Source organism: Protopterus annectens, chromosome 4.part0 (assembly GCF_019279795.1).
Source record: "Protopterus annectens isolate FY-2018-M chromosome 4.part0, PAN1.0, whole genome shotgun sequence".
NCBI classification, from domain to species: Eukaryota; Metazoa; Chordata; order Ceratodontiformes; family Protopteridae; genus Protopterus; species Protopterus annectens.
The window spans coordinates 1,467,157,054-1,467,184,767 of record NC_056733.1 but is presented as its reverse complement, the minus strand read 5'-3'; the positions used below and the strand labels follow the sequence as shown (position 1 = coordinate 1,467,184,767).

General features: G+C 43.0%; 1 protein-coding gene across 1 annotated transcript in view; it reads right to left on the bottom strand.

The window, feature by feature from the left end:
- FAM193B (family with sequence similarity 193 member B) overlaps window positions 1-27,714 on the bottom strand; it is a 1,359,441-nt gene that overhangs the window by 998,742 nt on the left and 332,985 nt on the right. Inside the window, exon 2 of the mRNA XM_044069313.1 lies at window positions 16,256-16,498. Coding sequence (XP_043925248.1) covers window positions 16,256-16,498 — 243 coding nt within the window. The remainder of the gene's footprint in view (window positions 1-16,255; window positions 16,499-27,714) is intronic.

The window sequence follows — 27,714 nt, the reverse complement described above, 5'->3', positions numbered from 1 at the left end:
GTGGGTGGTAAGTCCTTGTGCAGAATTTCTTCAACTGGTGATTGAATGAGGATGCAAACAAGTCTATTTGTGGTAATCCCCATTCTCTTGTGATGGTTTTGAAGATGTCCGGATGCAGTATCCATTCGTGGGCATCTGTTGTAGTTCTGCTTAATATGTCTGCTAGAATGTTCTCCTTCCCTGGTACATAAATTGCCTGTAACTGAATGTTGTAGCTCAGAGCCACATCCCATAGGTCCAGTGCCAACCGGCATAGAGGGTATGAGTGTGCCCCTCCCTGTTTGTTGATGTACCACATAACTGTGGTGTTGTCTGTCCTTATCATCAACTGGCCTTCTTGGAGAAAAGGTCTGAATGCCTGGATTGCCAATTTTACTGCCTTCATTTCTTTTAGATTTATGTGCAGATGCAGCTGGTCTTGAGTCCATAGGCCTTGAATGCACTTGTCCATCATGTGTGCCCCCCAACCGAGGTCTGAGGCATCTGTCGTGATGGTTTGTCTTGGTTGACTTTTGTAGAAGGGCAATCCTGTGTTTGATTGGCAGGCCTGAGCCCACCATAGGAACTCTTGCTTCAGGCATGGGATCATTGGAATTTTGGTTTCTAGGCTGTGCTTGTGCTGGGACCACAAATTCTTTAGGTACCACTGTAGCTTTCTCATATGCAGCCTGGCATGAGGGACCAGTATTATGCAGGGTGCCATGAAGCCTAGAGCTTGTAGCACTTTTCTTGCAGTTAGATGGTTCTGCTTTGTTAAAGCCAAGAAGTAGAGAGGTAGTTGCTCTTTCTTTTCTGCAGTTAGAAATGCCATTTGTTTTGATGTGTCCAGTTCTGCACCCAGAAAAGCTATTCTTTGGGATGGAATCGGCCTTGACTTTTTTGTATTGACTGTATATCCCAGGGCTTGCAGCAGGTAGATGACTCTTTGTAAGTCTTCTGTCAGTTTGTTTTTGTTGTCCGCTTGTATCAGGCAGTCGTCCAGGTAGGGATAGATTTGAATCCCCTGAAGTCTGCAATGAGCGATTACTGATGCCAGGCATTTCGTGAACACTCTGGGCGCAGTAGATAAGCCAAAGGGCAATGCTGAGAATTGATAATGCTCTGATCCTGCAAGAAATCTGAGGTATCTTCTGCAAATTGGTCTTATGGGGACGTGCAGGTATGCCTCCTTGAGATCTAGAGTTACCAGCCAAGACTCCTTGCCCAGCATGGGAAGAAGCTGCTGTAAGGTCAGCATTTTGAATTTTGGAACAATGAGGAATGTGTTTAAAGCGGACAGGTCTAGTATAGGCCTCCATTTGTTTTCTTTTCTTGGTACCAGGAAGAGTCTGGAGTAAAATCCCTTCCCTTGCTCCATAGATGGTACCTTTTCCACAGCTCTCATTCTTAATAATTGAGATATTTGTTTTAGAGCTTCTGTCCTTTGAGTAGGTGGAAGGTTTGGCATTCCTCTCTTTCCTGGTAGAGTATGGAAATGGAACCTGTAACCATGGTCTATAGTTTGCAAAATCCATTTTTCTCTTGTAATGCAGTGCCAGTTTCTTGAAAATAAGGTTAGCTTTCCGCCTAAGGGTGCTTCTAGTTGTTCCCTGGTAGGCGGTGCCACCGCCAAGTCACTGTGATTGAGTTGTTGTAGTGGTGGTGGCTGTATCCGTGCCTCGGTTGTTACCCTGCCACTGGCGACCCCTGTAGGCACCCCTGAATTGGTTTCTGCCTCTAGAGCGCCTATTCCTGCCTCTTTGTGCCTTAGAGGAGTCCGGAAAGGACCAATTCTTGGAGGGCCAGTTCCTGCTAAACCTTGGAGGTTGAACTTGTAAGAAATCTTTCACTGTTTGCACAGATTTTGCTTTCTCTTCCATCTTTTTTAGTACCTGCTGTGCAGGGGAACCAAATAAATTGACCTTGTCCATAGGTGCATCCAAAAGCTTAGATTTGGCGTGTTCTGGTAATGCCTGTTCTTTCAACCATGCATGCCTCCTGATAACTGTGCCAGTCATGGCTGATCTAAAGGAAGCCTCCAGTGCATCATAGCCACATTTTAAAGAATGGTTACTAACCTGCTGTATGTTATGTACCATTTCTTGAACATACTTTTTATCTAAAGATTCTTCAGAGGACAGCTTTTTAGTCAACTGGTCAAGCATAAACTCTTGATATTGAAGCATATGAAATTGGCAGTTCAAAGCTCTAGCTGACAAAGTAGCAGAGGTGTAAACTTTTTTACCCCATCTCTCTAAGGACCTGGATTCCCTTTCAGAGGGGAGGGGGTTTTTAGAAGAAGTAGCTGCTACAGCTTTAGGACCCTGGGAGATAGTCTCTGGATCCGCAAAAGGAGCCTTATACAAGTGGTGATGAGTGTCCGGGACCCTGTACTACCTATCGGGCTTAGCAGGAGCCGGAGGTAAAGAATCAGGAGCAGTGCAGGCATCATTAAATGCATCAACAACAACAGGGAGAACTGGAGGTATAGCTAAAGGCCTATGCTGTGGCAAATGTAGGAAGGTCCTAAGCCTTTTTCTAGAGTCTGAGAAATCTTGGCCCTGCCACTGAAATTGTTCCCTCATAGCATGCAAGGTTTCCCCAAAGGAAAATTCCTCAGGAGGAGAGGCTGAAGGGATGGACTCCTCAGCATCAGAGTCTTCGTAAGGAGAATAAGAAGCCTCAGGAGGGTCTGTATGTTCTGAGTCATCAGAGGAATCATCTGTGGATACTGGCTCAGGGGGCTCTGCTCTAGGCCTCTTTTCTGGAGGAGGGAGAGAGGCCCTGTCTGGATGAGGCTGGGCTCCACGGATTAAAGAGATAAGATCCTCAGCCAAAGAAAGCATATGGGAGCTGGTGCTGGGCCTGTGAGAGGGGGGCTTGGCAGGCACAGATTTTGATGCTTTGGCTGCTTTAGCCCTGGCAAAGGCCTTAATAGACATGGCTGGAGGAGGCCTAGCAGCTCCACGTGCAGGGGTAGAGATATCCAGGGGAATGGTGTCTGATAAATCCTGTGAAACCGCAACAGAAGGTTGGATTTCAGAAGCCGTTTCTACCAGGTTTGAAGAGGCCTCGGTAGAAGGCAAGTTATCAGCTGAAGAAAGAACCGCTTGCTCGGTTTCGGCCGAAACCGAGACACTCGAGGTTTGCTTAACCGCGGTTTCGGCCGAAACCGCGGACCGCGAGTGTCGGTCCTTTTCTTTGCGTTTTTTGGTTATTTGCGTAGTCGGAGGATCCGACGGCATAATGTAGGCAAAATCGGAGCCGAAAATCTGCTCAGCAAAGTCCGACCGACGTCTAAGCGTCCGTCGGTTAAAAGAAGCACAGGCTAGACAAGCTGCTACATCGTGGTCTGGGCCTAAACAATGTATGCAATAGGAGTGGAAATCTTTATGAGGTATTTGTTTCCCACAAGATAAACAGTTATTAACTTTCTCTGACATCGGCTGAGGCAAGAAAGAGTCCTCAACGGGGTACTTAGCTTTATAGAAGTCTTCGAAGTAGTATTCGGTAGTAGTAATCTCTGGATCTGACCGACCGGCACTTGCGAACAGCTTCTGCTTCGGGCGCCACGCGGCAAGAAAGACTGAGGAAAATGGCGTCGGCTGATGCCTTTATACCCGAATAACTGCCGCAGTGACGTCGGGTGAAGTGCGACACCAGCCGAAGCCAGACCCAGACTTTGGAATACGGCCGACCGAAGGGCTGCCTGACGACAGGACAACCCATTTGTAAGGACTGCAGATGCATCCTTGAAGGACATTCTAAGTTTATTATTAATTTTGGTACTCTAACCTAAAGGCCTTAATCAAGAAGTTAATATTTGCATCTCATGATTTGGGTAGTGTATATCAGGACACTTTTGAGGCAGAGGTACAGATGGCATATTCATGCACAAGTTTGGATATTATAGGTTGAAAATAATAGTTTAAAATGTGTCAATTTAAAATGTCACTTTTTTGTATGTATGACATAAGCATAGTAAAAAGTAATGGGAAAAAGTGTGTTAAATGTGGTATGTGGGACTATGGAATAAGCATGCTGTTTTTGGGTAGTAAAGAGTTATTTATTGAATTATTCAATTAAATATTTAAGATCAATTAAGAGTGTTAAATGTAGTATAAAAAGCCAATATGTGATGTACAAATTATTCCCTTGAAGGCCATGGGCCGAGATACTAGGAAGCATCAGTAAATTTTGGCTTGATTTTACCAGCTTGGCTTCGCATTCATTTCCAGTATACTTTGCTTTTGTTTTTTGAGTAGTTTAATAGTTTCAGTTTATTTGTTTTGTCTAAACATGGGCTAAACTCTTGGCTAGGCTTATAAGGGCCTCAGGGCCAATAGCCTACTAACCTCCTATGATCCTATGAAGAGATGAGCAAGAAAAATTTCACTCCCTCTACATCCATCAATGCTCCTTAAATGCAGACTCACAGCACCCAATAACCATAATAAAAGGGCATGTTCCTATTTTTTTTTGGGGGGGGGGGGGAGCTCCACCTCCACACCTCCTAGCTTAAACCATACACCAGATCACACAACTTGGGAAAAGTGATGAAATCCAAGTGCAGTCATTTCACTGAATGCAGTGTGCGAGGAGTTCACACCTGATAATTCCTCAAGGTTCCACCTGTCTCAACACATGTTGATACAGAAATGCTAAGGTTGTGCAGTGTAAGGCATACTTCTCAGCAGCAATGTGATGCTGCACCTTCCAGGCACTTCCAGTAAACCTAGTGAATGAGGAGAGGAGCTGGTGGGAGCTGATGAATTACAAGGAGGGGGAATAATATACTTATTTTTAGTAGGATTTCAAATTAACTGATGAAATGTTAGACATTTTTCAGCACTTCACAAGCCAATCTCAAACTATTCCTCTTTCTGTCATGAAACAATTAAAACTAATCAAGCCTCACAGTCATAATGGGTAGAACAGACTGAGCTGGATAGCTAAACATCCAACAGTGCTATGGAGAAATAAAAGTCAGACCTAACAGCCTGTCAAAAAGTGGTGCCAACCATCTTTTGTACAGTAACACAGAAGCTTTTCACTGAGCTTCACTTTGTGCCTACAAAGACAGCACTTTTGTCTGGAGAAAATAAAAGGTAGTTTTTAATCATGGTATAACCTGCTTTGAGAATTGCTGGCTTCCAATGCACTGCAATACTCTGCACGATCCCTCCCAATCTACATTTCAATGGCATGAAACTTATTTCTTGTGTGCTCAATCTACATGTTTAAGAAGGAGATTATGGCAATGGGAAAAAAATCTGAATACTTTACAAATTTACATCTATTCAATAGCACTAAACTCTGAGCCATATTTCCACGGAGATGCTTGCTTTGTCAAAATAAAAACAGTTCTGTACTCACCATAATGTTCCATCTGGGTTGTTGCCTCTCATTTGCTATTCAACCTGTGGGTTCATATCTGAGGACTGGCTGAATACTAAAGCTTCAGGATCAGAGATCTGAGCTCCTTCCCTACCCATAATGTGCCTCTCCTCCAAATCCCTCAAGTTTGCTGCACCACTACGTTTCATTTAAATCATACAAGGAGAAAGAAATCACCCAAAGGTCACAGGGAAAGTAAGGAATGAATATTTCAGGAGCTCAAACAACAATGAAGTATTTGTCTAAATAACTCTGTTAGGGCCTTAAAAAAGGGAAGGGGATAAAGGGAAGGAAGGTTGAAGAGGAAATGAGGGGAAACAACCCAGATGGAATGTAATGGCAAGTACAGCTTATCGGATGTTGTTGCCTTCATTTGCTCTTCAACCTGTGGGACACAGTCCCCAGTTACAGAAGAACTTCGGAGGCCCTCACAGAAAGATATTTCGGAGCACAGAAGAACCAAAAGGCGGTTCTGTTTCTGGAAATAAAGTCTAATTTGTAGTGAGATATAAAGGTATGGTGGTTTGGCCAGATAGCGGCTGCACAAATGTCATCAATACGGGAGTTCAGACCAGAATTTTGAGGAGGTGGAAATCGACCACGTAGAATGAGCTTTAATACGACATGGCAAGAAAATGCCCCTTGTGGAGTAAGCAAGCTTAGTGCAACTAGTAATCCAGTGTGCCAGTGTTACTTTGGAAAATGGTTTACCTAACTTTGGTCTTAGAAAAGGAAACAAAGAGCTGATCAGACTTTCTGAAAAATTTAGTTCTATCCAAATACCCTTTTTCTATTTTGTATACTGTGATTTGTTTTCTTTGCACTGTTTTACTTGTATTCTGTTTTAACTGCATATTAAAACTTGAAGAGAGACCACAGCTCTGTTACTGTTTTGTTTCTTAAACACCATTGTCTTTCTAGTTGCCTGCGCCTTATGTTAATTTGACCATATATCTCGCCTCCTCTCTGCTTTTACTGGCTGGCATAAGCACAAAATTATCACTTTATGAAATCATTCCTCTTCAACTATTTAAATTTATTGGCCATCCTACTGTATTCCATTGTATGAAAGTGCCCACCCCCTTTCAATCTATCCTGCTCTTTTAAAAATAGCGGTTCTTCACTAAAACTCATCATTTTGTACAGCTAAAAGTTACACACTTTCATATCTAACTACTTAGTGTGCACTGTAGTGTTTAGGATAAACTATTTTTTCATCTTACCTTTAAGCATCTACTGCAAGACCACTGGTTACTAGAGAGCCCACATTCTGCCTCTCAGTAGTCATCTTGGGATCTGTTTTCTCCTAGTGAGAGACTGAGTACAGTGACATTACTTCCTGGAGACTGCTGATCACCAGAAAGTCTAATAACTGCTTTAAAGGTGACAGCTTGGAAACTGTGCTTATATTCTGATGCTGGTGAGAGCAGGAGCAGAGTGTATTGATTCCTGACTGTTTCTGGTTGGAGAGCGAGTGTCTGTGCTTAATGTGCCTGACTGGTCTGGTTGCTATCAGAGGCATCTACCAGAAAAAGCTACAAGCCTACAGACCGTTGCACCATCTGGAACAAGACTGTGGATCACCAAACAGGCTATGGCCTGCTTCTCTTCTTGGCATTGGTGCTAACATTTTGCTTCTGGCGAGAGAAGCAGCAAAGGAGTACTGTATCCAAACAAAGTGAAGCTGTGGTGAGACCAGCATTAGTATTAGGCCAGGCAGTAGCCATTCATGCGACTCCCCTCTTTTCAGCATTCTTGACAAGCTAATTCTTTGTTTCCAGTAAGTACAGCTTGATTTGTTTCCAACTTTAAAATATCTGCCTAAATACTTCAGCCTTAAATTTTCAGGGTCTACGTATTCGTTTCCCCTCAAGTGTTTGGCAGTGCTGTGTACAGACGACAACCTTGAGTAACATTTTTCCTGTAAAAGCACAACTGAAATTTCTCCAGTATCTAGGTGCACACAGGACAACTAGTTTGCAGTGACAAGCACTGTCCACATAGTTGCAAACCAGACACTCCTGACAGTGACTCAATATTCTTACTCCAACAGTCTAATCTATAAAAAAGGGTCTGTTGCCATGGATATGAATTTTCCTACTGTCTCCGTTACTGGCTTTGTGGATATGGGTATCCTGAGGCAATGTAGAAATGCCTTATGTTTACGGACAATCAGTTAATTCTCAAACAAACTGATATGGTACGTCAAAAATGTATTTACACAATGTCACTGGAGGCAAAGCAAGTACTCCTAATCTCAATAAGGCTGTCAGTAGTACACATGCTGCACCCATCACGCACAATTCAAAGCCGACATATAGACCCACATATACTGAGTCACTTACATGTAACCTTCCTAAACCACAAAGACGTCCTAGACAAAGTACGCATAAGAAATACCCCCAGCAGCCCCAAACACACTCTTTCAAAACAACACCCACATCAACCCATAGAGCTACATCTCATGAAGCCTCTACCTCTAAGCCCATAAGGCAAGTCAACACACAATCCAACATTCTAGTCATTGAAGACTTCATCGTGAGACAGACTGATGCCCCTCTCACCAGGTTGAGTAAGGATAAAGTTAAGGTGAGTTCCTTATCAGGGACTAGGATCCGCCACATTACACATGCACTCAGGTCACTGGACCCCAACTACCAATATGATTCAGTAACAGTCCATGTTGGGAGTAAATGATCTGAGAAAATCATGGCAAAAATTAGGAGGTGCAGCACCCAGAAGGATAAAAGCACTCCCAAACTAAACAAACAAAGTCTACCAAAGCCAAATTTGAGGTAAGTTTGGCCTCCCAGGCCAAGGACAACCACAAAGCATTCTTTAGCTATGTCTGCAACCTCAAAAGCAATACACAATTGTGTGCACAGCTCATTGTAAATGGAGCCACCTATACTGAGCCAGAAGATATAGCAAACCTCCTGGCTGATAAATTCAGCTCCAGCTTTATTCCTCTCTCCCCCACCCCTCAACCTTCCCCCAGGAAATTTGAAATATAACTCCCCCTACTATCAATAGAGAACTGGTCCATAATGCTCTCTCTAAGACCAAGAACACTGCATCAATGGGCCCAGACAATATCCCAGTAGCCCCCAAACAAGAATTATCATTGAGATGATTAATAGAAATATAGTAAACCTCCAGACATTGGACCCAACCCAGTTTGGGTTCATCAAGTGCGGATCATTCTTACTCAACCTGGTGGACTTCTTTGAGAAGGTCACCAAACCAATGGATGAGGGCAAAATTGTTCACACTGCCTACCTTGACCTGGCCAAGGCATCTGACACAACACCCCATTCGAGCACTGTTGACAAACACAAGGGCCCAGGAAGTTAGAATTGGGGAGGCCAGTCACAAGTGGAGTCCCTCAGGGATCAGTCCTTGGACCACTCCTTTTTGGCATTTACTCCTCAGAAGTCAAGGCCAATGTCAGTGGTCTCTGGCTGACTACATTTGCAGATGATTCCAAATTAGGAGCGGTCATTTCCCAGGCCCATATTTACACTTACCAAGGATATCAGAACTTGTCAGAGATTTGGGATGTATGGCTAGGCTTAAAAAGGTCCTTGTGGTCGTTAGCCTAGTAAACACCTATGAACCATGAAAGCTGTCTGTGTATGTCCAGCAAATGAAGTTGACACTCTCCTCTGTTTTGAAAATTAGGAAAAAAAACCTGGCAGATTAATAACTTGGTTTATATTAGCCTCAGAAGCGACCTTGGGCAGGAAGGAAGGGTAAGTATGCAAAGTAACTCTGTCCTTGTGAAAAAACAAATATGGGGGCTTACAAGATAGAGCCTGTAATTCAGACACTCTTTTGGATGAGGTAATGGCCACCAAGAAAATGGTCTTCAAAGTCAAACTTTAAATCAACCTTGGCTGAAGGCTCGAATGGAGGCGAGACTATGGCTTGTAAAACCAAGGTGAGGTCCCAGGGACCAACAGGTTCCCTTAACAGGAAGGCAAAGGAAAAAGGTACCTTATATAAAAAGGCTTTGCACAACTTAGATGATGCTAGCGAAAAGGAATCTTCCCCAATGTGAAAATTAGAAATGGCTGCTAAATGCACTCTCACTTTACAGAAACTAGCTCCATTATGAAAAATAGAAGCTAGAAAATCTAAAACAGCAGGAACCGGAGCTGTGAAAGGATCCAGATTGCTCTGATGAGCCCAAATGGAGAACCTTTTCCACTTGCTATTACATAATTTCCTAGTGGACGGTTTATGTATTGCAATCAAAATTTTTCTAACTTGGGAAGAAAGCCCAGGGGTTCTAGCTACTGGAGTAGCCAAGCGATTAGTTTCAGGTTCAAATAGCTACTGGAGTAGCCAAGCGATTAGTTTCAGGTTCAAAAGATCCAGATGGGGATGTCCCAAAGGATGGGACAAAAGATCTGGAGAGGGACCCAGAGTCCATGATGGACAGACCACGTGTCCCCAAAGGAAGGGAAATCAAACTTGTCGAGGCCAAAATGGAGCAATGAGGATCACTTGGCACTTCAACCTCTGAACTTTTTGCAGAAATTTGGAAATAAGGGGAGGAGGAGGATAGGCATAAGGTAGAATGGGGGGGGGGGGCAAGCATGGACTACAGCATCTTTTGGTGACTGCCCCTGAGGAGGGATCATGGCAAAAAACTTGCTGAACATGGTGTTGGAGGGAGAGAGAGATTGCAGGAAGGTTGACCCCATCTCTGGAAGATCATATTCGCCACTGAAGAATTCAGAGACCATTCGTGAGGCATTAGAATGGTCCTGCTGAGCCTGTCCCACAAGATGTTTGACTTCCCCAGAATATGCGTTGCTAAGAAAAAAACGAATGGAAGAAATCGTTTTTTGCCACAGCCTCATAGCCTCTCTACACAAGGGGTAAGACCTGGTTCCTCCCAGTTTGTTGATGTACCAGACCACTGACATGTTTTCCATCTGAAATGCAATCGTTTCCATGGGAAGAGAGGAATGAAGGACTTGCAACCCAAAAAGCACCGCTCTCATCTCCAGAACATTTATATGCAAGTTGGTCTGTGGAGGGGATCACGTGCCTTGTCCTGTTTTTCCCAAATAATGCCCCCACCCACCTGACCTGGGACACATCTGTGGTCACAGTGGCCTTGGGAGGGGGAAGGGTGAATGGTTGGCCTTGAAGGAGGTCCTCCGACTGGAACCACCAAAGGAGAGACTGTTAGCAAGCTCGAGAGATTATGATCGGATGATTCAATGGATACCAAAGAAGGGAACATTGGACTACCAAAGTCCACTGAAGTACCCTCTTATGAAGGTGTGTTACCAAAATAAAGGGTAATCATGGCCACCATGGACCACAAAGGCTCTTAGAACAAGACTTGCTGAGGAAGAAGGAATGTCCATGATTTGTTTGACACGAGACCTCAAGGTGGAAATTCTGTCCAGAGGAAGAACAGCTAAAAAAGGAATGGTGTCCAGGCGGACTCCGATGAAGTTTATGATTTGGACCAGTTGAAGATGAGACTTTTTTAGACTGGAGATGTCCAAGGTCAAGGTTAGCAGGAAAAGGAACTCTCTGGCTTCTAGCAGTCGATGCCTGGTGGGAGCAGTTAGGAGCCAATTGTTTAGATATGGAAATACCTGGAATCCTTGCAGTTTCAGGTGAGCTGCTACTACTGTCCTGCATTTCGTGAACACACTGGGGGCCGTGAGGAGACCAAAGGGGAGTACTCTGAACTGGCAGTGATTGGCTCCCAGCCTGAAGTGGAGGAACCTTCTGGAGCATCTGTTCATCTTGATGTGATTGTACGTGTCCTGAAGGTCTATAGAGCACATCCACTCGTCCTTCTGCAGGAAGGGCGGAATGGACTGAATCATGACCATTCAGAACTTTGAATTGGCAACCGACTTGTTGAGGGTCACAAAATCCAGAATGGGCCTGAGGTCCCCAGTCTTTTTGAGCACTAAAAAGAATCTGGAGTAGATGCCTGATCCAAGTTGGTCTTGGGGGACACTTTAGATGACTCTTTTTAAGAACAGCTTTGAAATCTCTAAGGCTGCAGACTTCCTCTGATAGGGTGGAACATTGGAGAGGGTTCTGCTTGAGGGTGGTTTTTGGAAAAAGGGTCCAGAACAGCCTCTGGATACAATTGTTAACACATAATGATCTTTTTTTGATGGCTTCCCAGGCTGTTGGGTGTAAAGATAAACGTCCCCCGACTGCCTCCAGAGACTAGCAGTCAGGCAATCTCTTAGGATCTCTAATTGGGTCTGTCAGAGAAGGTATCCCAAGACCCTTGGTTCATTAGACCACCTCTGCCACAAGGGCGCCATCTGCCATTATAACCATTTCTCCCTCTGCCTCTGGGAGGAAGGTCTTCCTGTGAATCCTGAAAAGAACCTTGAGATTTTTAGAACCACAACTTCTTACCTCCACACTGGTTCCTGGAGAAGGTCCTTTTGTAGGGTAGCAAAGTGGATTTATAGAACAGACAAGGTGTTTCCATCCTTTTCACTTTGGGGGGGGGGGGGTGTCTGACTGTTGGACCGAAGAGAGTCAATCTATCAAAAGAGGAGCTGGTGAAGGACACCTTGTAGGGTTCCAAGAAATAGCACAGCTGCATCCAGAGGTGGCATCTGGTGGCAATGCCTAATCCGGCCACTGTGAGGCACCTTCTGCAGCATGAGAAATTAACCTCCTGGACATGTCTGAAATAGACTAAAGGATGGCCAACCTGGAGGAAAAGATCTTCTATTCCTCAGCAGACATGGACCTTGGGGCAGAACTAGAGAGTTCCTTGACTTAGTTCCTCTGTAGTCTGGTTACATGTGCCAAATGTGAAGGTTGCTGAAGCATACACCCGCTTACCAAACCTACCCAAAGCTCTAGACTCTCTGTTAGGGGGATGGACGGTAAAGCTCTGCTGGACCAGCTCCTTTTTGGTGGCTGTTGCTACCACCATCGCATCGAAGGGAACACCCTTGGTCCAGTGGGGACAGTCAGGAGGTGGTGCTAAGCATCTTGTCGGGAGGTTTTGGAATAGGCCTCACTGTGTCCAGCTCCTTCCATGCCCTGCGTAACACAAGGTCGATAAGAGATCTGCAGCGGGGAGGACCCAATATGCAGATGGGCCGGACCTAAAAGCTTCCAGAAACACCAATTCCTCCAGTTTAGGGTTTTGGGAAAACCAGCCACCTTTTTTGGTGTAGGATCTCATGATGTCGCCAAAGGAGACATCCTCAGGTGGTGATCTAGGGGACCCTTCCTCCTCAAGTCCAATGCCCTCAATGAGGGATTCCAAAGGAGAATCCAAGTGTCTCCTTTTGCACTGCTGTTTTCGAGGGACCTTCTCAGTGGGGTGCTCAAGGGAGGTACTGAAAGACTCTGGGTGTTCCATAAGGGAAACAGTCCGGAAGTCTTTCTGGGCAGGCTGCCCAGAGGAGAGAGGATAGATTGCTCAGACACAAAGGTAGCTGGAGGGGGGCTAGGGTCTGAAGCAGGTAGAGTCAAGGCTCCTCTGGGTGCAGATAGAACCCTCTCCAACAGCTCGAATGCCAAGGTAGATCGAGACACTGAGGGCACCCACACCAGATCCAAAGCTGTCAAAAGGGAAGCTCCATGAATCCCCACCACCCCTGGATCAGAGTGAAGAGTCGGAGCTGAGCTGTCAAGAGTCGAGGCCCCGAGGGGAAGAGAGCGCTCTGAAAATTTCATGGCTGACTTCAACCCCTCGGTCCCGACGCCGAATCTACGGCGTCAAGAGCCACTCTGCTCCAAAATGGTCAGAGCTGGGTGAGTCAGGCAGAGCCAAGTCGAGGTAACCATACCGGTTAGCTCCAACGACTCGACTCCAGGAAAGTTTAGGCCCAATAACTTCGGAGCGGAGAAGGAGATACCGGAGCAAAGGCAGGAATATTACTTGTGGATCCAGAGGGGATGAAGCAGGCAAGATCCCCCCTGCAGAAATGAAGTAGAAAGTATGTTTGGGGGTGCAGGGGGTCTTCCCTCCTGCAGAAATGAAGTAGAAACTATGTTTGTTAGTTAGGTGTTGATATAGGTGGAGGGGATCTTATTTACATATGCACTGTAGTTTTCAATGTTATGAAGCACACTTTGAATATTCTGAGTTTTCAATGTTTTGGGTTTTCAGTGTTTTGGGATTTAGATGTTTTGGTCTAAATGTTATGAAATTCAACATTATGAAATTTCAACAACAAAAAGTGTGATAAGAGACTTAGGGACACAAGTGGACAGTGGTCTCACCTTTGATAACCACATTGCCACAACAGTCAGGAAATCCTTCTATGTGGCACACCTCATCACTAAGGGCTTTTCATCCAGAAAAAAGGAGGTCATTGTCCCACTGTACTCATCCCTCATTAGACCCATTATGGAATACAATGCCCCATTTGGTATGTACCTCTCAAGACACCTGCAACAACTGGAAAGGCTGCAGAAATACCTCACTAAAAGAATCACAGGCCTGAAGCAGATGCCCTATGCTGACCGCCTTAAAAAAACTCAAGCTTTACTCTGTCGCATATCGTCTACTCAGAGGCGATCTCTGCTTAACATACAAGGCCATGTCAAACCCAGAGCTGGTGGACTTGCTACACTTAAAGAAATCCAAATCCCTCAGAGCCACACGCCAGGGATCTAAACCTTGTCATCACAATAAACAAAACATGCTGGAGGGATAAGGTTCCTGACCCAGAGACTCCACAGACTCTGGAATAGACTGCTCATACATGTCAAGCAGATCTTTGGCCCTCTTCAAAAGGAACCTTGACGAATGGATGGGAGAAAGGAAATTCACCCCGGGGATCACGTCAGTCGCCCTGCTAGACAGGGGTCCAGGAAGTAAATAGTGTGGGAAAAAATAGCCAGGGAATTGTTATGGCTAGGCTTGTATAGGCCTTAGATGCACAGACTGGCTGAAAAATAATCCTTTTACTTCGAATAAGTTAAAACCAGCGTAAAATAACACGCAAATAGTAAATAGTCAAGTAAGGTAAGCGCTTTCATTTGGCAGTCGCCAAACTTTTTCAAAAAGTTTTTTTGAAAAAGTTTGGCAACTGCCAAACGAAAGCGCTTACCTTACTTGACTATTTACTATTTGCGTGTTATTTTACGCTGGTTTTAACTTATTCGAAGTAAAAGGATTATTTTTCAGCCAGTCTGTGCATCTTTGTCATTTCGTTTTTTGGGTTTCATCAGTGCTCTTATTGTCTTGTATAGGCCTTAGGGCCGATAGCCTAGTACCAGCCTATGAACCTAATATTATGAAGTAGATCCATAGACACACTTTTTTTTTTTTTTTTTTTTTTTTAAGGCAAGAAACAAGAAAATAATGCAGCTAAAAAGGGATAGGGGAAGGGAAAGGGACTGTCATGAAATGCAAGCTACAACTCACAAAAACAAAGCACCTAACCCAAAGATGAACTATATATAAAGAATTAAAGATTGGAAGGCAATACAACATGAAAACTGTGAAAAACGCATGGAAAAACCCCAAGGATTTCAAACGAACAGATTCCAGATGGTAGTCAAAGTGCGGGAAATGAGATCAGAGGGATTTGAAGTAGAGGGGCATTACGAGTAGGATCAGATCTTGGAGCTTTAGTATGCGGCAGAGTCCGATCCAAACCCACAGGTTTAAAAGCAAATGAAGGCAACAACATTAGACTAGATGTTAAATTGTTTGATATCTTATTCCTCACCAAAAACAAGACTTATTTATAAAGCAAAACCTTGACTACTGCCTAACTAACTAAAGTTCAATTAGTAGCATGAACACCTGCTGAAGATAGCATAAGGTAGGAGAAAATGAAGTAGCTCTGCCAGCACCCCTCTTTCAGACAGGTGCCACAGCAAATGTCCGAGTTACAGAGTGCACTGGCTGAACCCTTTGGGGACAGGATTCTTGCTGTCACCACTGCACGGTGAACCCTGAACAGGTTATTGGGCAGTGGGGATATAGCTCTTTAACAGAACCCAAACCCCTTCTTAAAACTGTCTCGGTGATAGCCTCTCTCTGTCTGCTCACACTCCACTGAATGGGGAATGAATGGATAATGTGACAGAGGGTTTCATGGTCAGCATGTTGGGGGGATCCCATTAAAAAAAAAAAAAAAAAAAAAAAAAAAAAAACACTGCAAAATGACTGCAATGAATCACTTTACTCTGTTCAAAAATGTAACCATCATTAAGGAAAAAATATTAGTGTTCAATTCCTGAATCACAACAATAATATTTAGCAAAAAATTAGGAGAAAAAACACCACTATTCAGAGCAGGAAATGTAATTGACAATGCTTGAAAAGTACTTAAAAATGCAACTTTCTCTGCACTTAAGTTGCTCTGAGAAGTGACTTAGGGCAAGGGGAGGTGCCACCAGTTATGGTACCTATAGAACAGTCAAACAAGCAATACACAGTTACTGATAAGACAGTCAGAAGCAAAAATGTATCAGGATGATAATCAGAATCCCCATTTCTTTCTGTATTTTAATACTTCAAAACTTACACTGAGGATTATGACCTCTTGCAATGAATGGCATGACACAGATAAAGTATGATCATCCAAGTTGCCCAAAGGTAGATGTGTAGTATGAAAGGGAGTACGTGTTCCTCATTGCTCAGAATGAGCTTCTATGCCTTGCACCCACCAGCTGTCAGGAAATTCTGCGGCTCCCCTGTAGCCCTGCACTGGATTAAGTGAATAATGTATGAATGAATGAATGAATGAATGAATGAATGAAATGAATTTAAATAAATTGTAACACAGAAAACTGAACAACCACAACACTGGTACTTTGGGTAAAGAGAAAATACCAACACAAAAACAAGAGCAATAAAGTCATCATCTTCTAAATTATTAGAGAAAAATGACTGCCTTACCCCTAGTGCCTGCTGTTCTTGTGCAGCCCGTCTCTCCTCTTCCTCCACACTCTTCCTGCAGCTCTGACAGATCCACAGAGGGACCTCCCCCAACAAATTCTGAGCTAATGGCGGTACAAAATCAACTAGCTTGTCACTAGGACTAACCATTCCATTCCTAGGTGATGGCAAACCCCAGTCCTTTCGTTCTCGATGGCACAGCAAGCAACACGTTTGTACAGGTGGGCCAGCTGCAGGTGAGCACTAAAATGAAAAATAAAGCAAATTACTGTCAGCCGGTATAAATTTAGTAGTGTCACAGAAAATTAAAAGCACAACTTCTTATAAGAAAATTCAGCAATCATAAATGCCAAATTATTAACCTGCCAAAAAGAATACTGAAATAAAGAGGATACTCAATGAAATCAGCACAAAAAAAAAATAAAAAAATACTGCAGCGATTCACTTAACACATCCTAACATTTCCAAGTCAGTATTTTAGAAATATTTTTTTTTACCAACTTATATACTGCAAAAACAGAATATAAGCTCACTTCAGTATCCAACAATGGGACAGTGCGTGTCTGTGCTTAGAACCTGCCAATACTTAATATTTCTCTCTCAGTCCTTTTTAAAATTGAACGGCACACCGTCATTGAGCTGTCTTTCTTTTACCAATATGTGTTTTCTAGAATTTAGTGAGCAAACAGAAAAAATATCAGCCACACATCAATACCACCATTTCAGGGTGTTACGTCTCAGATACTAGACCACCTCTGAAAATAACCATTAGTAAGTTACCCTCATATGAAAGCAATAAAGAGAAAGAGAATACAGTTAATTACATTTTCAAACAGATTTGCAAATATCTTTCCTCCCACAATCTGAGATAGAATCACCTAGAAGGTCTGAAATACTAGGACAGTCAGAAGGTTCACTGTTCAGATACTGTTAGATAAAGTACAGTTATGTACACTTACCACAAAAGTAGATGTTCGAGTGTATTCACTGTTGCAGTCATTACATTTGGTTAATCTGCTGGCAGGTTGCCCTCAGTCGGCCTGAATAAAAAAGTCTTGGGTCCTGCATCAGTTGCTGTCTCCTCTTCCATGACGTCAGGTCGGCAGGGGTACAGAACATGCAGCCGACGCCATTTTATTCAGTTTTTCTTGCCCCAGATGTCAGGTGCCCCCCAAATGGGGAGCAAAAAAAAAAATATATATATATATATATATATATATATATATATATATATATATATATATATATATATATATAGATATATAGATATATAGATATAGATATATAGATATATATATACATATATATATATATATATATATATATATATATATATATATATATATACACACACACACACACACACACACACACACACACACACACACACACACACAAGTAAACAGAAAATATATATAAATGCACTTTTAGAACATAAACTTTACCTTCATCTAAAAGCAAATACACCACAAAGGCTTTTGTGTATAGTGAAGGAAAGAAAAGGTATAGAAAGGGGGATGGCGGGTGGGTAACCCGGACTGCAACAGTGAATTCACTCGAATATCAACATTTATGGTAAGTGTACACAACTGTACTATGTTCTTCGTGTTTCACTGTTGCAGTCATTATATTTGGGTAGAATCCCACAGCTATGGATGGGAGGATGGAACTAAACAGCATTAGGAGCAGCTAAAAGGCCCTGCAGAACTGCAGTGGCAAAGCCTGCCCTAGATTTGGAGAACAGAGGCAAATGATAACGCTTTGTGAAGGTATGAACAGAGCTCCAAGTAGTAGCTTCTAGAATGTCTTTGGTTGGAACCTCTCTGAGAAAAGCCGCTGAAGTAGAGGCAGCCCTGGTGGAATGTGATCTGATCCCCTTGGGCACAGGTTTACCATGGTGCTAGTAGCAGAAACGAATGCAGTGGCTTATCCATTTAGAATTAGTCTGCTTTGATATAGCCTTCCCCTCTGACACTGCAGCAAATGCTACCAGTAGTTGCTAAGACTTTCTTACAGATTTGGTCCTGTTTAAGTAGAATCTTAGTTGTCTGTGTACGTCCAATGAATGCAGAATCCGCTCCCCCTTGTTCTGCGGATTTGGGTAAAATGTTGGCAGATGAATGGTCTGGTTAAGAGCCACACTGGATACCACCTTAGGCATAAAAGGATTGGTCCTGAGGGACACCCTGTCCGGGTAAAATATAATAAAAGGCTCCACTGCCATGAGAGCCTGTAGTTCTGAAACCCTTCTTGCTGAAGTGACTGCCGAGAGAAAAGCTGTTTTCCAAGACAGAAATTTTATATCCGCAGTAGCTGCTGGTTCAAAAGGAGGAAGGGTGAGTTTTTCCAGCACAAAATTGTGGTCCCATGCAGGAGTTGCTGATCTTCTGAGAGGCCTTAAATTTTTGGCCCCTCTAAGATACTGTTTAAGCAGAGGATGAGAAAAGAGGAGAGGCTCTGCGTTGTAATGAGCCGAGTTGGCAGAGGCATGGATTTTTATTGAAGAAAAAGATAGGCCCTTGTCAAGCATCTCAGTCAAATATTGTAAAATCTGAGGAATACTGGGCTTTGCTGTGTCCATTCCTTGTGCTTGGTTCTAAACACAGAATCTCTTCCATTTATCAGCATAAGATTTTCTAGTACTAGGCCTTCTGGCTTCCAAAATGACATCCATCACAGATTTACTGAGAGGTGGTGTTTGAATAATTATTTGATCAGCCATGCTGTAAGATTCAGAGTTTGGAGCTGAGTGTGCAGAATTTGATTGTTCTGCTATGACAGCAGATGAGGTATTTGAGGCAAGTACCATGGAGGAAGTTAAGACATATTCCTTAGAAGTGGGTACCAGTGCTGAGGCCAGTCCGGAGCAACTAGAATCATTTGTGGTTTTTCCTGTCTGACTTTTAGTAAGACCTTGGAGGAAGAGGGGGAAAGGCATAGACTGATCGGCTTTTCCAGCTGAAGGAGAGGGCATCCACTTTCCATGATTTCTTGTGATGAGTTCTTGCGCAGAATTTGTCCAGCTGATAATTTTGGGGAGAGGCAAATAGATCTATGTGTGGGCTCCCCCATTTCTGTGTTAACATGCTGAAGATTTGTGGGCCCAGTTTCCATTTGTGCGGGTCCATAAGATTTCTGCTTAGGTTGTCTGCCAAAGTATTTTGTTTTCCTGGCAGGAATTGAGCTTGAAGATGTATTTGGTAAGTCAACACTGTGTTCCACAAGGCCATGGCTAGTCTGCAAAGGGGGTAGGACTGTGTACCCCCCCCCTGCTTGTTTATGTACCACATAACCGTGGTGTTGTCAGTCTTTATCAGTAGTTGTCCTGAATGAAGTAAGTCCTTGAAGGCTGTCAGAGCATTCTGAACAGCTAGCACCTCTTTCTGGTTGATATGCAGATGCATTTGGTTTGGGTTCCATTTGCCCTGAATGCATCTCCCCGCCAGGTGGGCCCCCCAAGCATAGTCTGATGCGTCTGTAGTTAGGGTTTGGGTGGTAGGGAGTAGAGTGAATGACAGTCCCTTGTTTTGGTGACATGTCTCTACCCACCAAAGAAACTCCTGTTGTAGGCAGGGAATGAGAGGAATCACCATTTCCAGACTGTGACAATGTTGACTCCATAAACCTTTTAGGTAACATTGAAGTTTCCTCATATGCAGTCTTTCATACGGAATTAGTAGAATGCAGGATGCCATGAACCCCAAAGCCTGCAGAATTTGTCTTGCAGATAACTGGGTTTTTGCTGCCATTTGTTTGAAGTATGTTGTCAGTTGCCTTTGTTTGTCTGGCGTGAGGTAAGCCATCTGAGCAGTTGTATTCAAGCTTGCACCTAGGAATGTAATTTGAGAGGGTACCAGTTGGGATTTCTTTTCGTTTATGGTGTACCCTAGGCATGCTAGAAGCCTTTTTACAAATGCCAGATGTTGAAGAAGAGTGTCCTTGTCCTCTGCTTGAATGAGACAGTCGTCCAGGTAAGGGTAAATTTGAATGCTTCTTTGCCTGCAGAATGCGATTACTGGTGCCAGGCACTTTGTAAAGATCCTGGGCACAGTAGATAAGCCAAAGGGCAGTGTAGAGAATTGGGAATGCAAAAAACCTGCTTTGAAGCGGAGGTATCTTCTGCATGATTCCCTTACTGGGATATGCAGGTATGCCTCTTAAGTCTAGAGTTGCTAACCAAGCATTCCTGCCTAGCATAGGCAGTAGCTGTTGTAAAGTCAGCATTTTGAATTTTGGAATGTCCAGGAACGTATTCAAAAACGATAAGTCCAGTACTGGACGCCATGAATCGTCTTTTCTGGGTACCAGGAAAAGTCTTGAATAAAAACCTTGTCCTTTTTCCTTTCCTGGTACCGGTTGAATAGCCCCCATATCCAAGAGGGACATGACTTGTTTCTGGGCCTCTGCCCCTCTGCCCACTGGTTTTGTGGCAGATCTGGCCATCTGTTTGGAATTGGCAAAGTATGGAAATGAAATCTGTACCCCTGGGATACTATGTTTAATACCCACTTGTCCTGGGTAATTAACTGCCAATTTTGAGCATGAAGTACTAGTTTTCCCCCCAAGGGGGCTGCCAAAAGATAAGTGCTTGGTGATGGTAGAGGAAAGTCATTGAGATTGCTTACTGTAGGGTTGTGCTTTGTTTCCTCCAGATTTGGAGGTGGAGGCACCCCATTGCTTTGACCTCTAAGAACCCTGTGATTGGTATCTGGAGCCTTTTGAGCGCCTGGATTTGCCTTGAGTGGCTCTGTTGGACACAGGAAAGGACCAATTTTTAGTAGGCCAGTGTCTACTGAACCTGGGTGGCTGCACTTGCAAGAAAACTTTTACAGTTTGCATAGATTTAGCTTTGTCTTCCATTTTCTTTAAAACCTCTTCTGCCTTATTACCAAACAGAGTATCATGCTGCAAAGGGGCATCCAACAATTTAGCTTTAACATGATCAGGCAGATTTTGCTCCTTGAGCCAGGCATGCCTTCTAATCACAGATCCAGTAACGGCGGCCCTACAAGAAGCCTCCAAGGAATCAAAACCACATTGCAAAGTACGCTTTCCAACCTGTTCTGCTGAATGCAATAATTCCTGTAACTCTATTTTCCACACAATCAGAAATAAACAATTTTCTGCTTCAGTAAGCCCATAACATGCTGTTGATATTTAAGCATATGAAACTGGCAGTTTAAGGCCCTGATTGCCAAGGTTGCAGACGTATAAAACTTCTTACCCCATCTATCCAGCGCCCTGGAGTCTCTATCAGTGGGGGTAGGAGTTTTGGCTGCAGAGGCCTTTACACCCTTGGGACCTGGAGAAATAGTCTCAGAATCAGCAGCAGGATTTTTTAATAGAAATTTGTGGGAGTCAGGAACCCTGTAACATCTGTCTGGCTTACTAGGAGCCGTAGGCAGGGAATCAGAAGCCATGCTTGATTCCGAAAACACATCAACAACAATGTCTAATACAGGAGGTATGGCCAAAAGCCTATGCCGAGGAAGAAGGAAATCCCTAAGCCTCTTTTTTGATTCAGAGAAGTCCTGACTCTCCCGGTGAAAATGTTCCCTTAAAGTATGTAAAGTCTCTCCAAAACAGTAATCCTCAGGAGGAGATGCACATGGGATGGATTTCCTCTGCATCAGAATCCTCATAGGGTGGAATAGAAAATTCCTGATCAGAAGAGAAATCAGAAGAAATAGAAACCTGATCTGAAGATTCATAATCAGTGCCTTGCCTAGTCCTCTTAGCAGGGGGGGGGGTTGGGAACCCCTGATCAAGGTAAGTAAACCCTCAGCCATTTTGATTATCTGTTTTTTTAGGAATAGGGGCCTGAGCATGGGGCTCATGCGTCAGTTTTTTAGACATAGAAGTTTTTGACCTTGTTTTTGTTGCTGGCGGCAGTTTAATATAAAAATGTTGAGGCCTGAACACACCCTCAGAAGCCGGTGCCTGCTCAGTGGCCCAGAATCCATCCAAGGGAGAGACATCCGCGGGTTCAATAACGTGAATCTCGCGGCATACCGGACTCCAAATGGGTCTCGGTAGAGGCCTGCGACTCAAACGCAGCGGGTATCAGGGACTGCAAAAGCGCCTCTCTGAGTACCGGCGAACCAGCTTAGGAGAAGCTTCGTCATCGGTTTTGGACCACGACGATCTGTCTCTGTCTTTTTCTTTGCATTTTTTTGTGAACTCCGGTAGTCAGATTGCTAACAGATGACATTTCAGGATAATTAAATCTTGTACCAAAATATTTAGAAGCAAAAATATACAGACGCTTCATAGTGCATTGGTTAAATCTAGCACAAACCCGACAGCAAGGCACATTGTGATCAGGGCCTAGGCAAGGAATACAGTACAAATGAAAATTCTTATGAGGTGTTTGCTTCCCAAAAGTAATGCAATTATTAACTTTTACTGACATCGGTAAGAAGCAAGAAAAAGTTTCCCCAACGGGGTAATTAGCTTTAGTTTGAAGACTTCAGTTCTGAAACTCGAATACGAAAATTTCAGTAGTCGGCCGACCGGTCCCTTGCGAACTGCTTCTGCTTCGGGCACCGCACGGCAAGAAAGACTGAATAAAATGGCGTCAGCTGCATGTTTTATACCCCTGACGACCTGACGTCATGGAAGAAGAGCCAGCAACCAACGCAGGACTCAAGCCTTTGTTATTCAGGCCGACTGAGGGCAACCTGCCAGCAGATTACCTAAATGTAATGACTGCAACAGTGAAACACGAAGAACATCTTACAAAACAAGTATCTGCCAATGCCAAATGGTAGCTTGCAACAAAAATGATTAAAGATGCATAGTCAACAAAATGATGCATTGCTTTGTGACAAGCGTTGCTAAGTCGCACAATTAAAGATCATGTGCAAAGGTTTATTTATACCATTACTTTTTTGCAACAACTACGTACTTGTCAGGTAAAGTTGGCTTTCTGATTCTAACCTATGTCATTTTTCATTAGTTTCTTTGCTAAAACTACATGCCTTAAATTTAATAAACTCATATTTGTGATAAACGAACCAGCTCCCAATAAAACAGACTTGCCAAAACATCCAAAAGGTAACTCGAACAGTCAAAAACTACACAAAGTAACTCCCAGTAAGAACGGTTGAAAAATATACTCCAAAACTGTGACACAAACTGTATACAACAAAAGAACCTTTAATAAAAGCAAAAAGATAAGTGCTTTCGTTCTTACAAATAAGAACTTCATTAGATGAAGTAAAAACAAACTCATGTTATATATAGTAAAAACAATGAGCACATCATCATGCACAATGGCAACACCCACCCTCCCTGCCCAATCAAATCTAAAATCCAATAAACATCTTGTGAGTGCAGTGAAAGCGACAATAATCATAATACATATAAATCAACACAAGTAAACATAAAAAATATATAACCATAAAATTCAGAGTGTACAAAAATGTATGACTTTATAATATTGCATTTCTCATTAAAAAAAAAAGATAATTAATTTGTCCATGCCCTTAACTTCAACAAAGAACTAATGGAGACCTGGTCATTCAAACCTGGCCAGTTAGCCACATTTAAATGTAACTGCCAGTAAAGTTGAAAGTTGAAAAATTGAAAAATAGAATTTGAATTTACGAACATTTGTATGACATTAGGACAAAAAGGAAACTAATGCTCTAAGTAAAGACTGTATGGAAGAGAGCGATCATTCTTTTCAGTTTGTGGTTATTGACAGTATTATTTTGAACCTGAGAGGGGAGCCTGGTCATTATTATTGGAAAAACATGAACTTTACTGGCAGTTGCATTCAAATGCAGCTAACTGGCCAGGTTTGCATGACCAGGACTCCATTAATTCTTTGTTGAATTTAAGGGCATTAGAGAGATGACAGCTGAAGGTTTGTTAGTGGACAAATTAATTAATCATCATTTCTTTTAATTATTTTTTTTTGTTTTTATTAAAGTTCTTTTGTTGTACACAGTTTGTGTCACAGTTCTAGAGTATATTTTTCACCCATTCCTACTGGGAGCAGCTTTGTGAAGTTGCTTCTTGGATGTTTTGGAAAGTCCGTTTTATCAGGAGCTAATTTGTTTATCATTGAGTTTGCCTGCTTTTTTGTTTTTTAAACTCATATTTGTATTTACTGTAGCTTGAGCAGCTGTCCAAGTACTTCCAGTTTCCCAATCACACGGTCCCACGTTCTGATGATGAAATAAGTGAGATAAAGGGCCTTGGGTATTTTGCAGTCTGCAGCAGATTCCAACACATACAATGGCACAGTCTGCAGCCTAATTAGTCAATAAATCAGGCAATAAATTAAATAACTAAATGCATTTACATTCAAATAAAAAATAAATAAATGAACAGTCACAGCACTAATCCAGCCACTTAGAATACACAAATGTACTTTCACGTATGGCTATCACTTAGATGGTTCACATACTCCTAGCCTTATTCCTGAAAGTGATTGTCAGAGCTCTATGCAAAATTCAAAAAAAAAGAACCAGGATCACCTAGCTAAAACTATGTTGAACAGTACACTGATAAGGCCAGATACTCAGCAAGATGGACACTTCACCATTATGTTGGACTGGGTACTAAAGGTAGTACCTGGTGGTAAGCCAGGTGGAACTGTACTGCAATTGTTGGGGAAGAAGTACAGTTGTGCAAAATCTTACCATAACAGTAGATGTAATTCCTTCACTGCTGCAGTTTACTTTACCTATGGGATTCCTTGCAGTTGGTAGCTCAACATCAGCCAGTATACCAACGCCTACTGTTGCTTTAAGGTACGCTGAACATCACACGGAATGAGACACTTTAGAGGCATTGGTAAAAGCATCCAACAAAGCAGCCAAAACAGGAGGAATAGCAGAAGGTTTCAGAGATTCCATCTGCAGCAACTCATAGTACCCTTGATGGATTTCGGAGACCTGAGCACAATCCTATTAAAAAAATTCCATCAATCTGGACATTGTGTCCGCCAATGAGATGTCTTCAATGGGAGTATCAGGGCTATTAGACTCCTCTTCCTCTGACCCACAGTCTAAAGTAGAAGGAATCTGGGAAGAATAAGCAAGAGATTCCTCATCAGAAGCAGACTCCTCCACAGAGAAATCCTGTTCCCTGGGCATTTTAAGGATGACCAAGGAGGCACAGAACCCCCCTGAGGATGTTTAAATGCCAATAAAGCATTAAACAAACCCCGAGTAAAGGTCTGCCACTCATTCTGAGGATCCCTAGGAGCAGGAGAAACCGGTTTAGTTTTTTGTTTCTTCTTTAAAGGAACATCCACCCTATAAAACTTAAAAGGCTCTGACCCAGGACGGCATTCAATAACAGTAGTGGGAACTTCATCCCCAACTAAAATCAGTGGAACACCCCCAGACCCCTTGGAAATAATCAACCACGGTTCTCCCTGAATGTCGGAAATGTACACCTGCAAAGCCTCATCAGATGCACAAGCCGGATCCTCGACTGTCTCCAAGCTGGTCGTGTCACAGGTATCAGACAACAAAGACGGGCAAGCTTCTGGGTTCTCACTAACCTTAGGAGAAATACCCGGCAGAGGCTAGACAGCTAAAGACTCTGGTCAATTTTCTAACATTCTTCCCTAACGGCTGACCCTCGGGGCGGGAAGCTCTTTCCACTGTATCTTTAGTGAGAAGCTTAAGGAGCTGGTTCTCAAGATACAAGGCAAGGGAAGAAAGCCTACTTCTCTAGTTCAAAAGCCTGACAAATAGAACAGGTCGTATGGTCGTGAGAAGCTCCTAGGCAAAAAAGATGCTTATCGTGGCAGTCTTTATGGGGTATCTGTCTCCTGCATTGGCATTTACCCTTCTTGGATGAATTTAACTGCCTGAAGCAACAAAAAAGATAAATAAAAAAAAAAAAAAAAAAAAAACAATAATGGGGTACTTATCTGCAACTGCTCAGTACCAGCAAGAAGATGTAGGCATTCAACAAGTAAACGAAAACGGTTCATACTGGTGGAAACGACATAAGCGTTCAGACCGGTAGCAGCATAGAATTTCTGAGGCTGGCACATCCCGACATCTTTATGCCCTACGCTATGAGAGGAGCATACGTGTGACGTTCGACATACCTTAAAGCAACAGTAGGCTTTGGTATACTGGCCGACGTCAGGATACCCACAGCAGGGAATCCCACAGGTAAAGAATACTGCAACAGTGAATGGAAGGACATCCTGCAATTGCATGCATATGCATGACTGGGTGTACTACAAGCACATGGTAGTTACCATGGCATGGGACAGCTTGCAGTGCCTTTTTCAAAAGGAGATTTACCTCCTGGGTGTGTACTGGCCATTCAACCACCTCCCTCATCTGGAATGAGAAGAAAGCTGGTATGACAGTTATGCTGGCTGAAACCAGCAATCACCAGTCCACTCTAAAGGTACAGCTCTTACAATGGGGAGTCTAATGGCCATGCAGCTCCACACATATCAGTTCTGGTACTGTACGCAGACTGCTTGCCTGCAATAACAGATCTGACATACAGGTGAAGCTGCTACACGGGAAAACTTCAGCCAGAATCAGCTACCCCATTAAATCCACAGCTGTATGGCTTGGTATGCTCAAAATAAGCAAATAACGCTCATCAACACAGAATGCCATTATTACACGTTTCTGGCATAATGGGACTCCAGCTCACCATCTCAGCACTGTGAGATAGTGAACTGGGTAAATCCTGCCTCAAGAGGATTTAATTCCAGGGGAGGATGGATTTCACAACTCTGAGTAACAAGAGTAGGACAGTGGAGACTGCCCACTTTCTCTACTCCATTTTTCAGAATCTAGACTTCTGTACCACAGTGCGTTAACAACTGCTGCAGACTACAGAAAAGATGCCTAACCATTATGAACCATCTCCTCGTGACATCAAACAGTACTGCAGAGGACACAATCAGCAAGTGACTGGAATACTACTTTATAAAATATACATTTTAGGTTCATACTAAGCTATCTGCCCTACGGCATTTATAAGCCTAGCCAGAATGTGTTTGGCTTTCGCCACCCATTTTAAATTTATTTTGCTATGCCCTTTTTCGAGGTTAGTATACTGTGCCTCTGTCTAACAGTGACACAGAAGTGATACCCGGGGTAAACCTACGATCTCTAATTTATTTAGGAAGCCTACAATAAATACCAATACAAATTTATATCCACTGAAGTAATTAAAAACTACATATTTTAAAATCAGAAAGCCATGTTTGCATAAAGAGGGCATAATTACAACACAAAGAATTGTTAAAAACCCTTAAACTTGATCTTTAATGTACTCATATAAATGAAAAAATGATACACAAGGGAAAAAAATATAAAGACCACCAAAACACCAACAGTCTCTGAACTATAACGAAAGATGAATGAAAGTTATGTACTTAGCATAAAGATACAGTCGTGTTGAGCTATCGTCCTGTTAAACCTTTGAGTTATCAGAGTTAACGAATGTGACCTCTACGC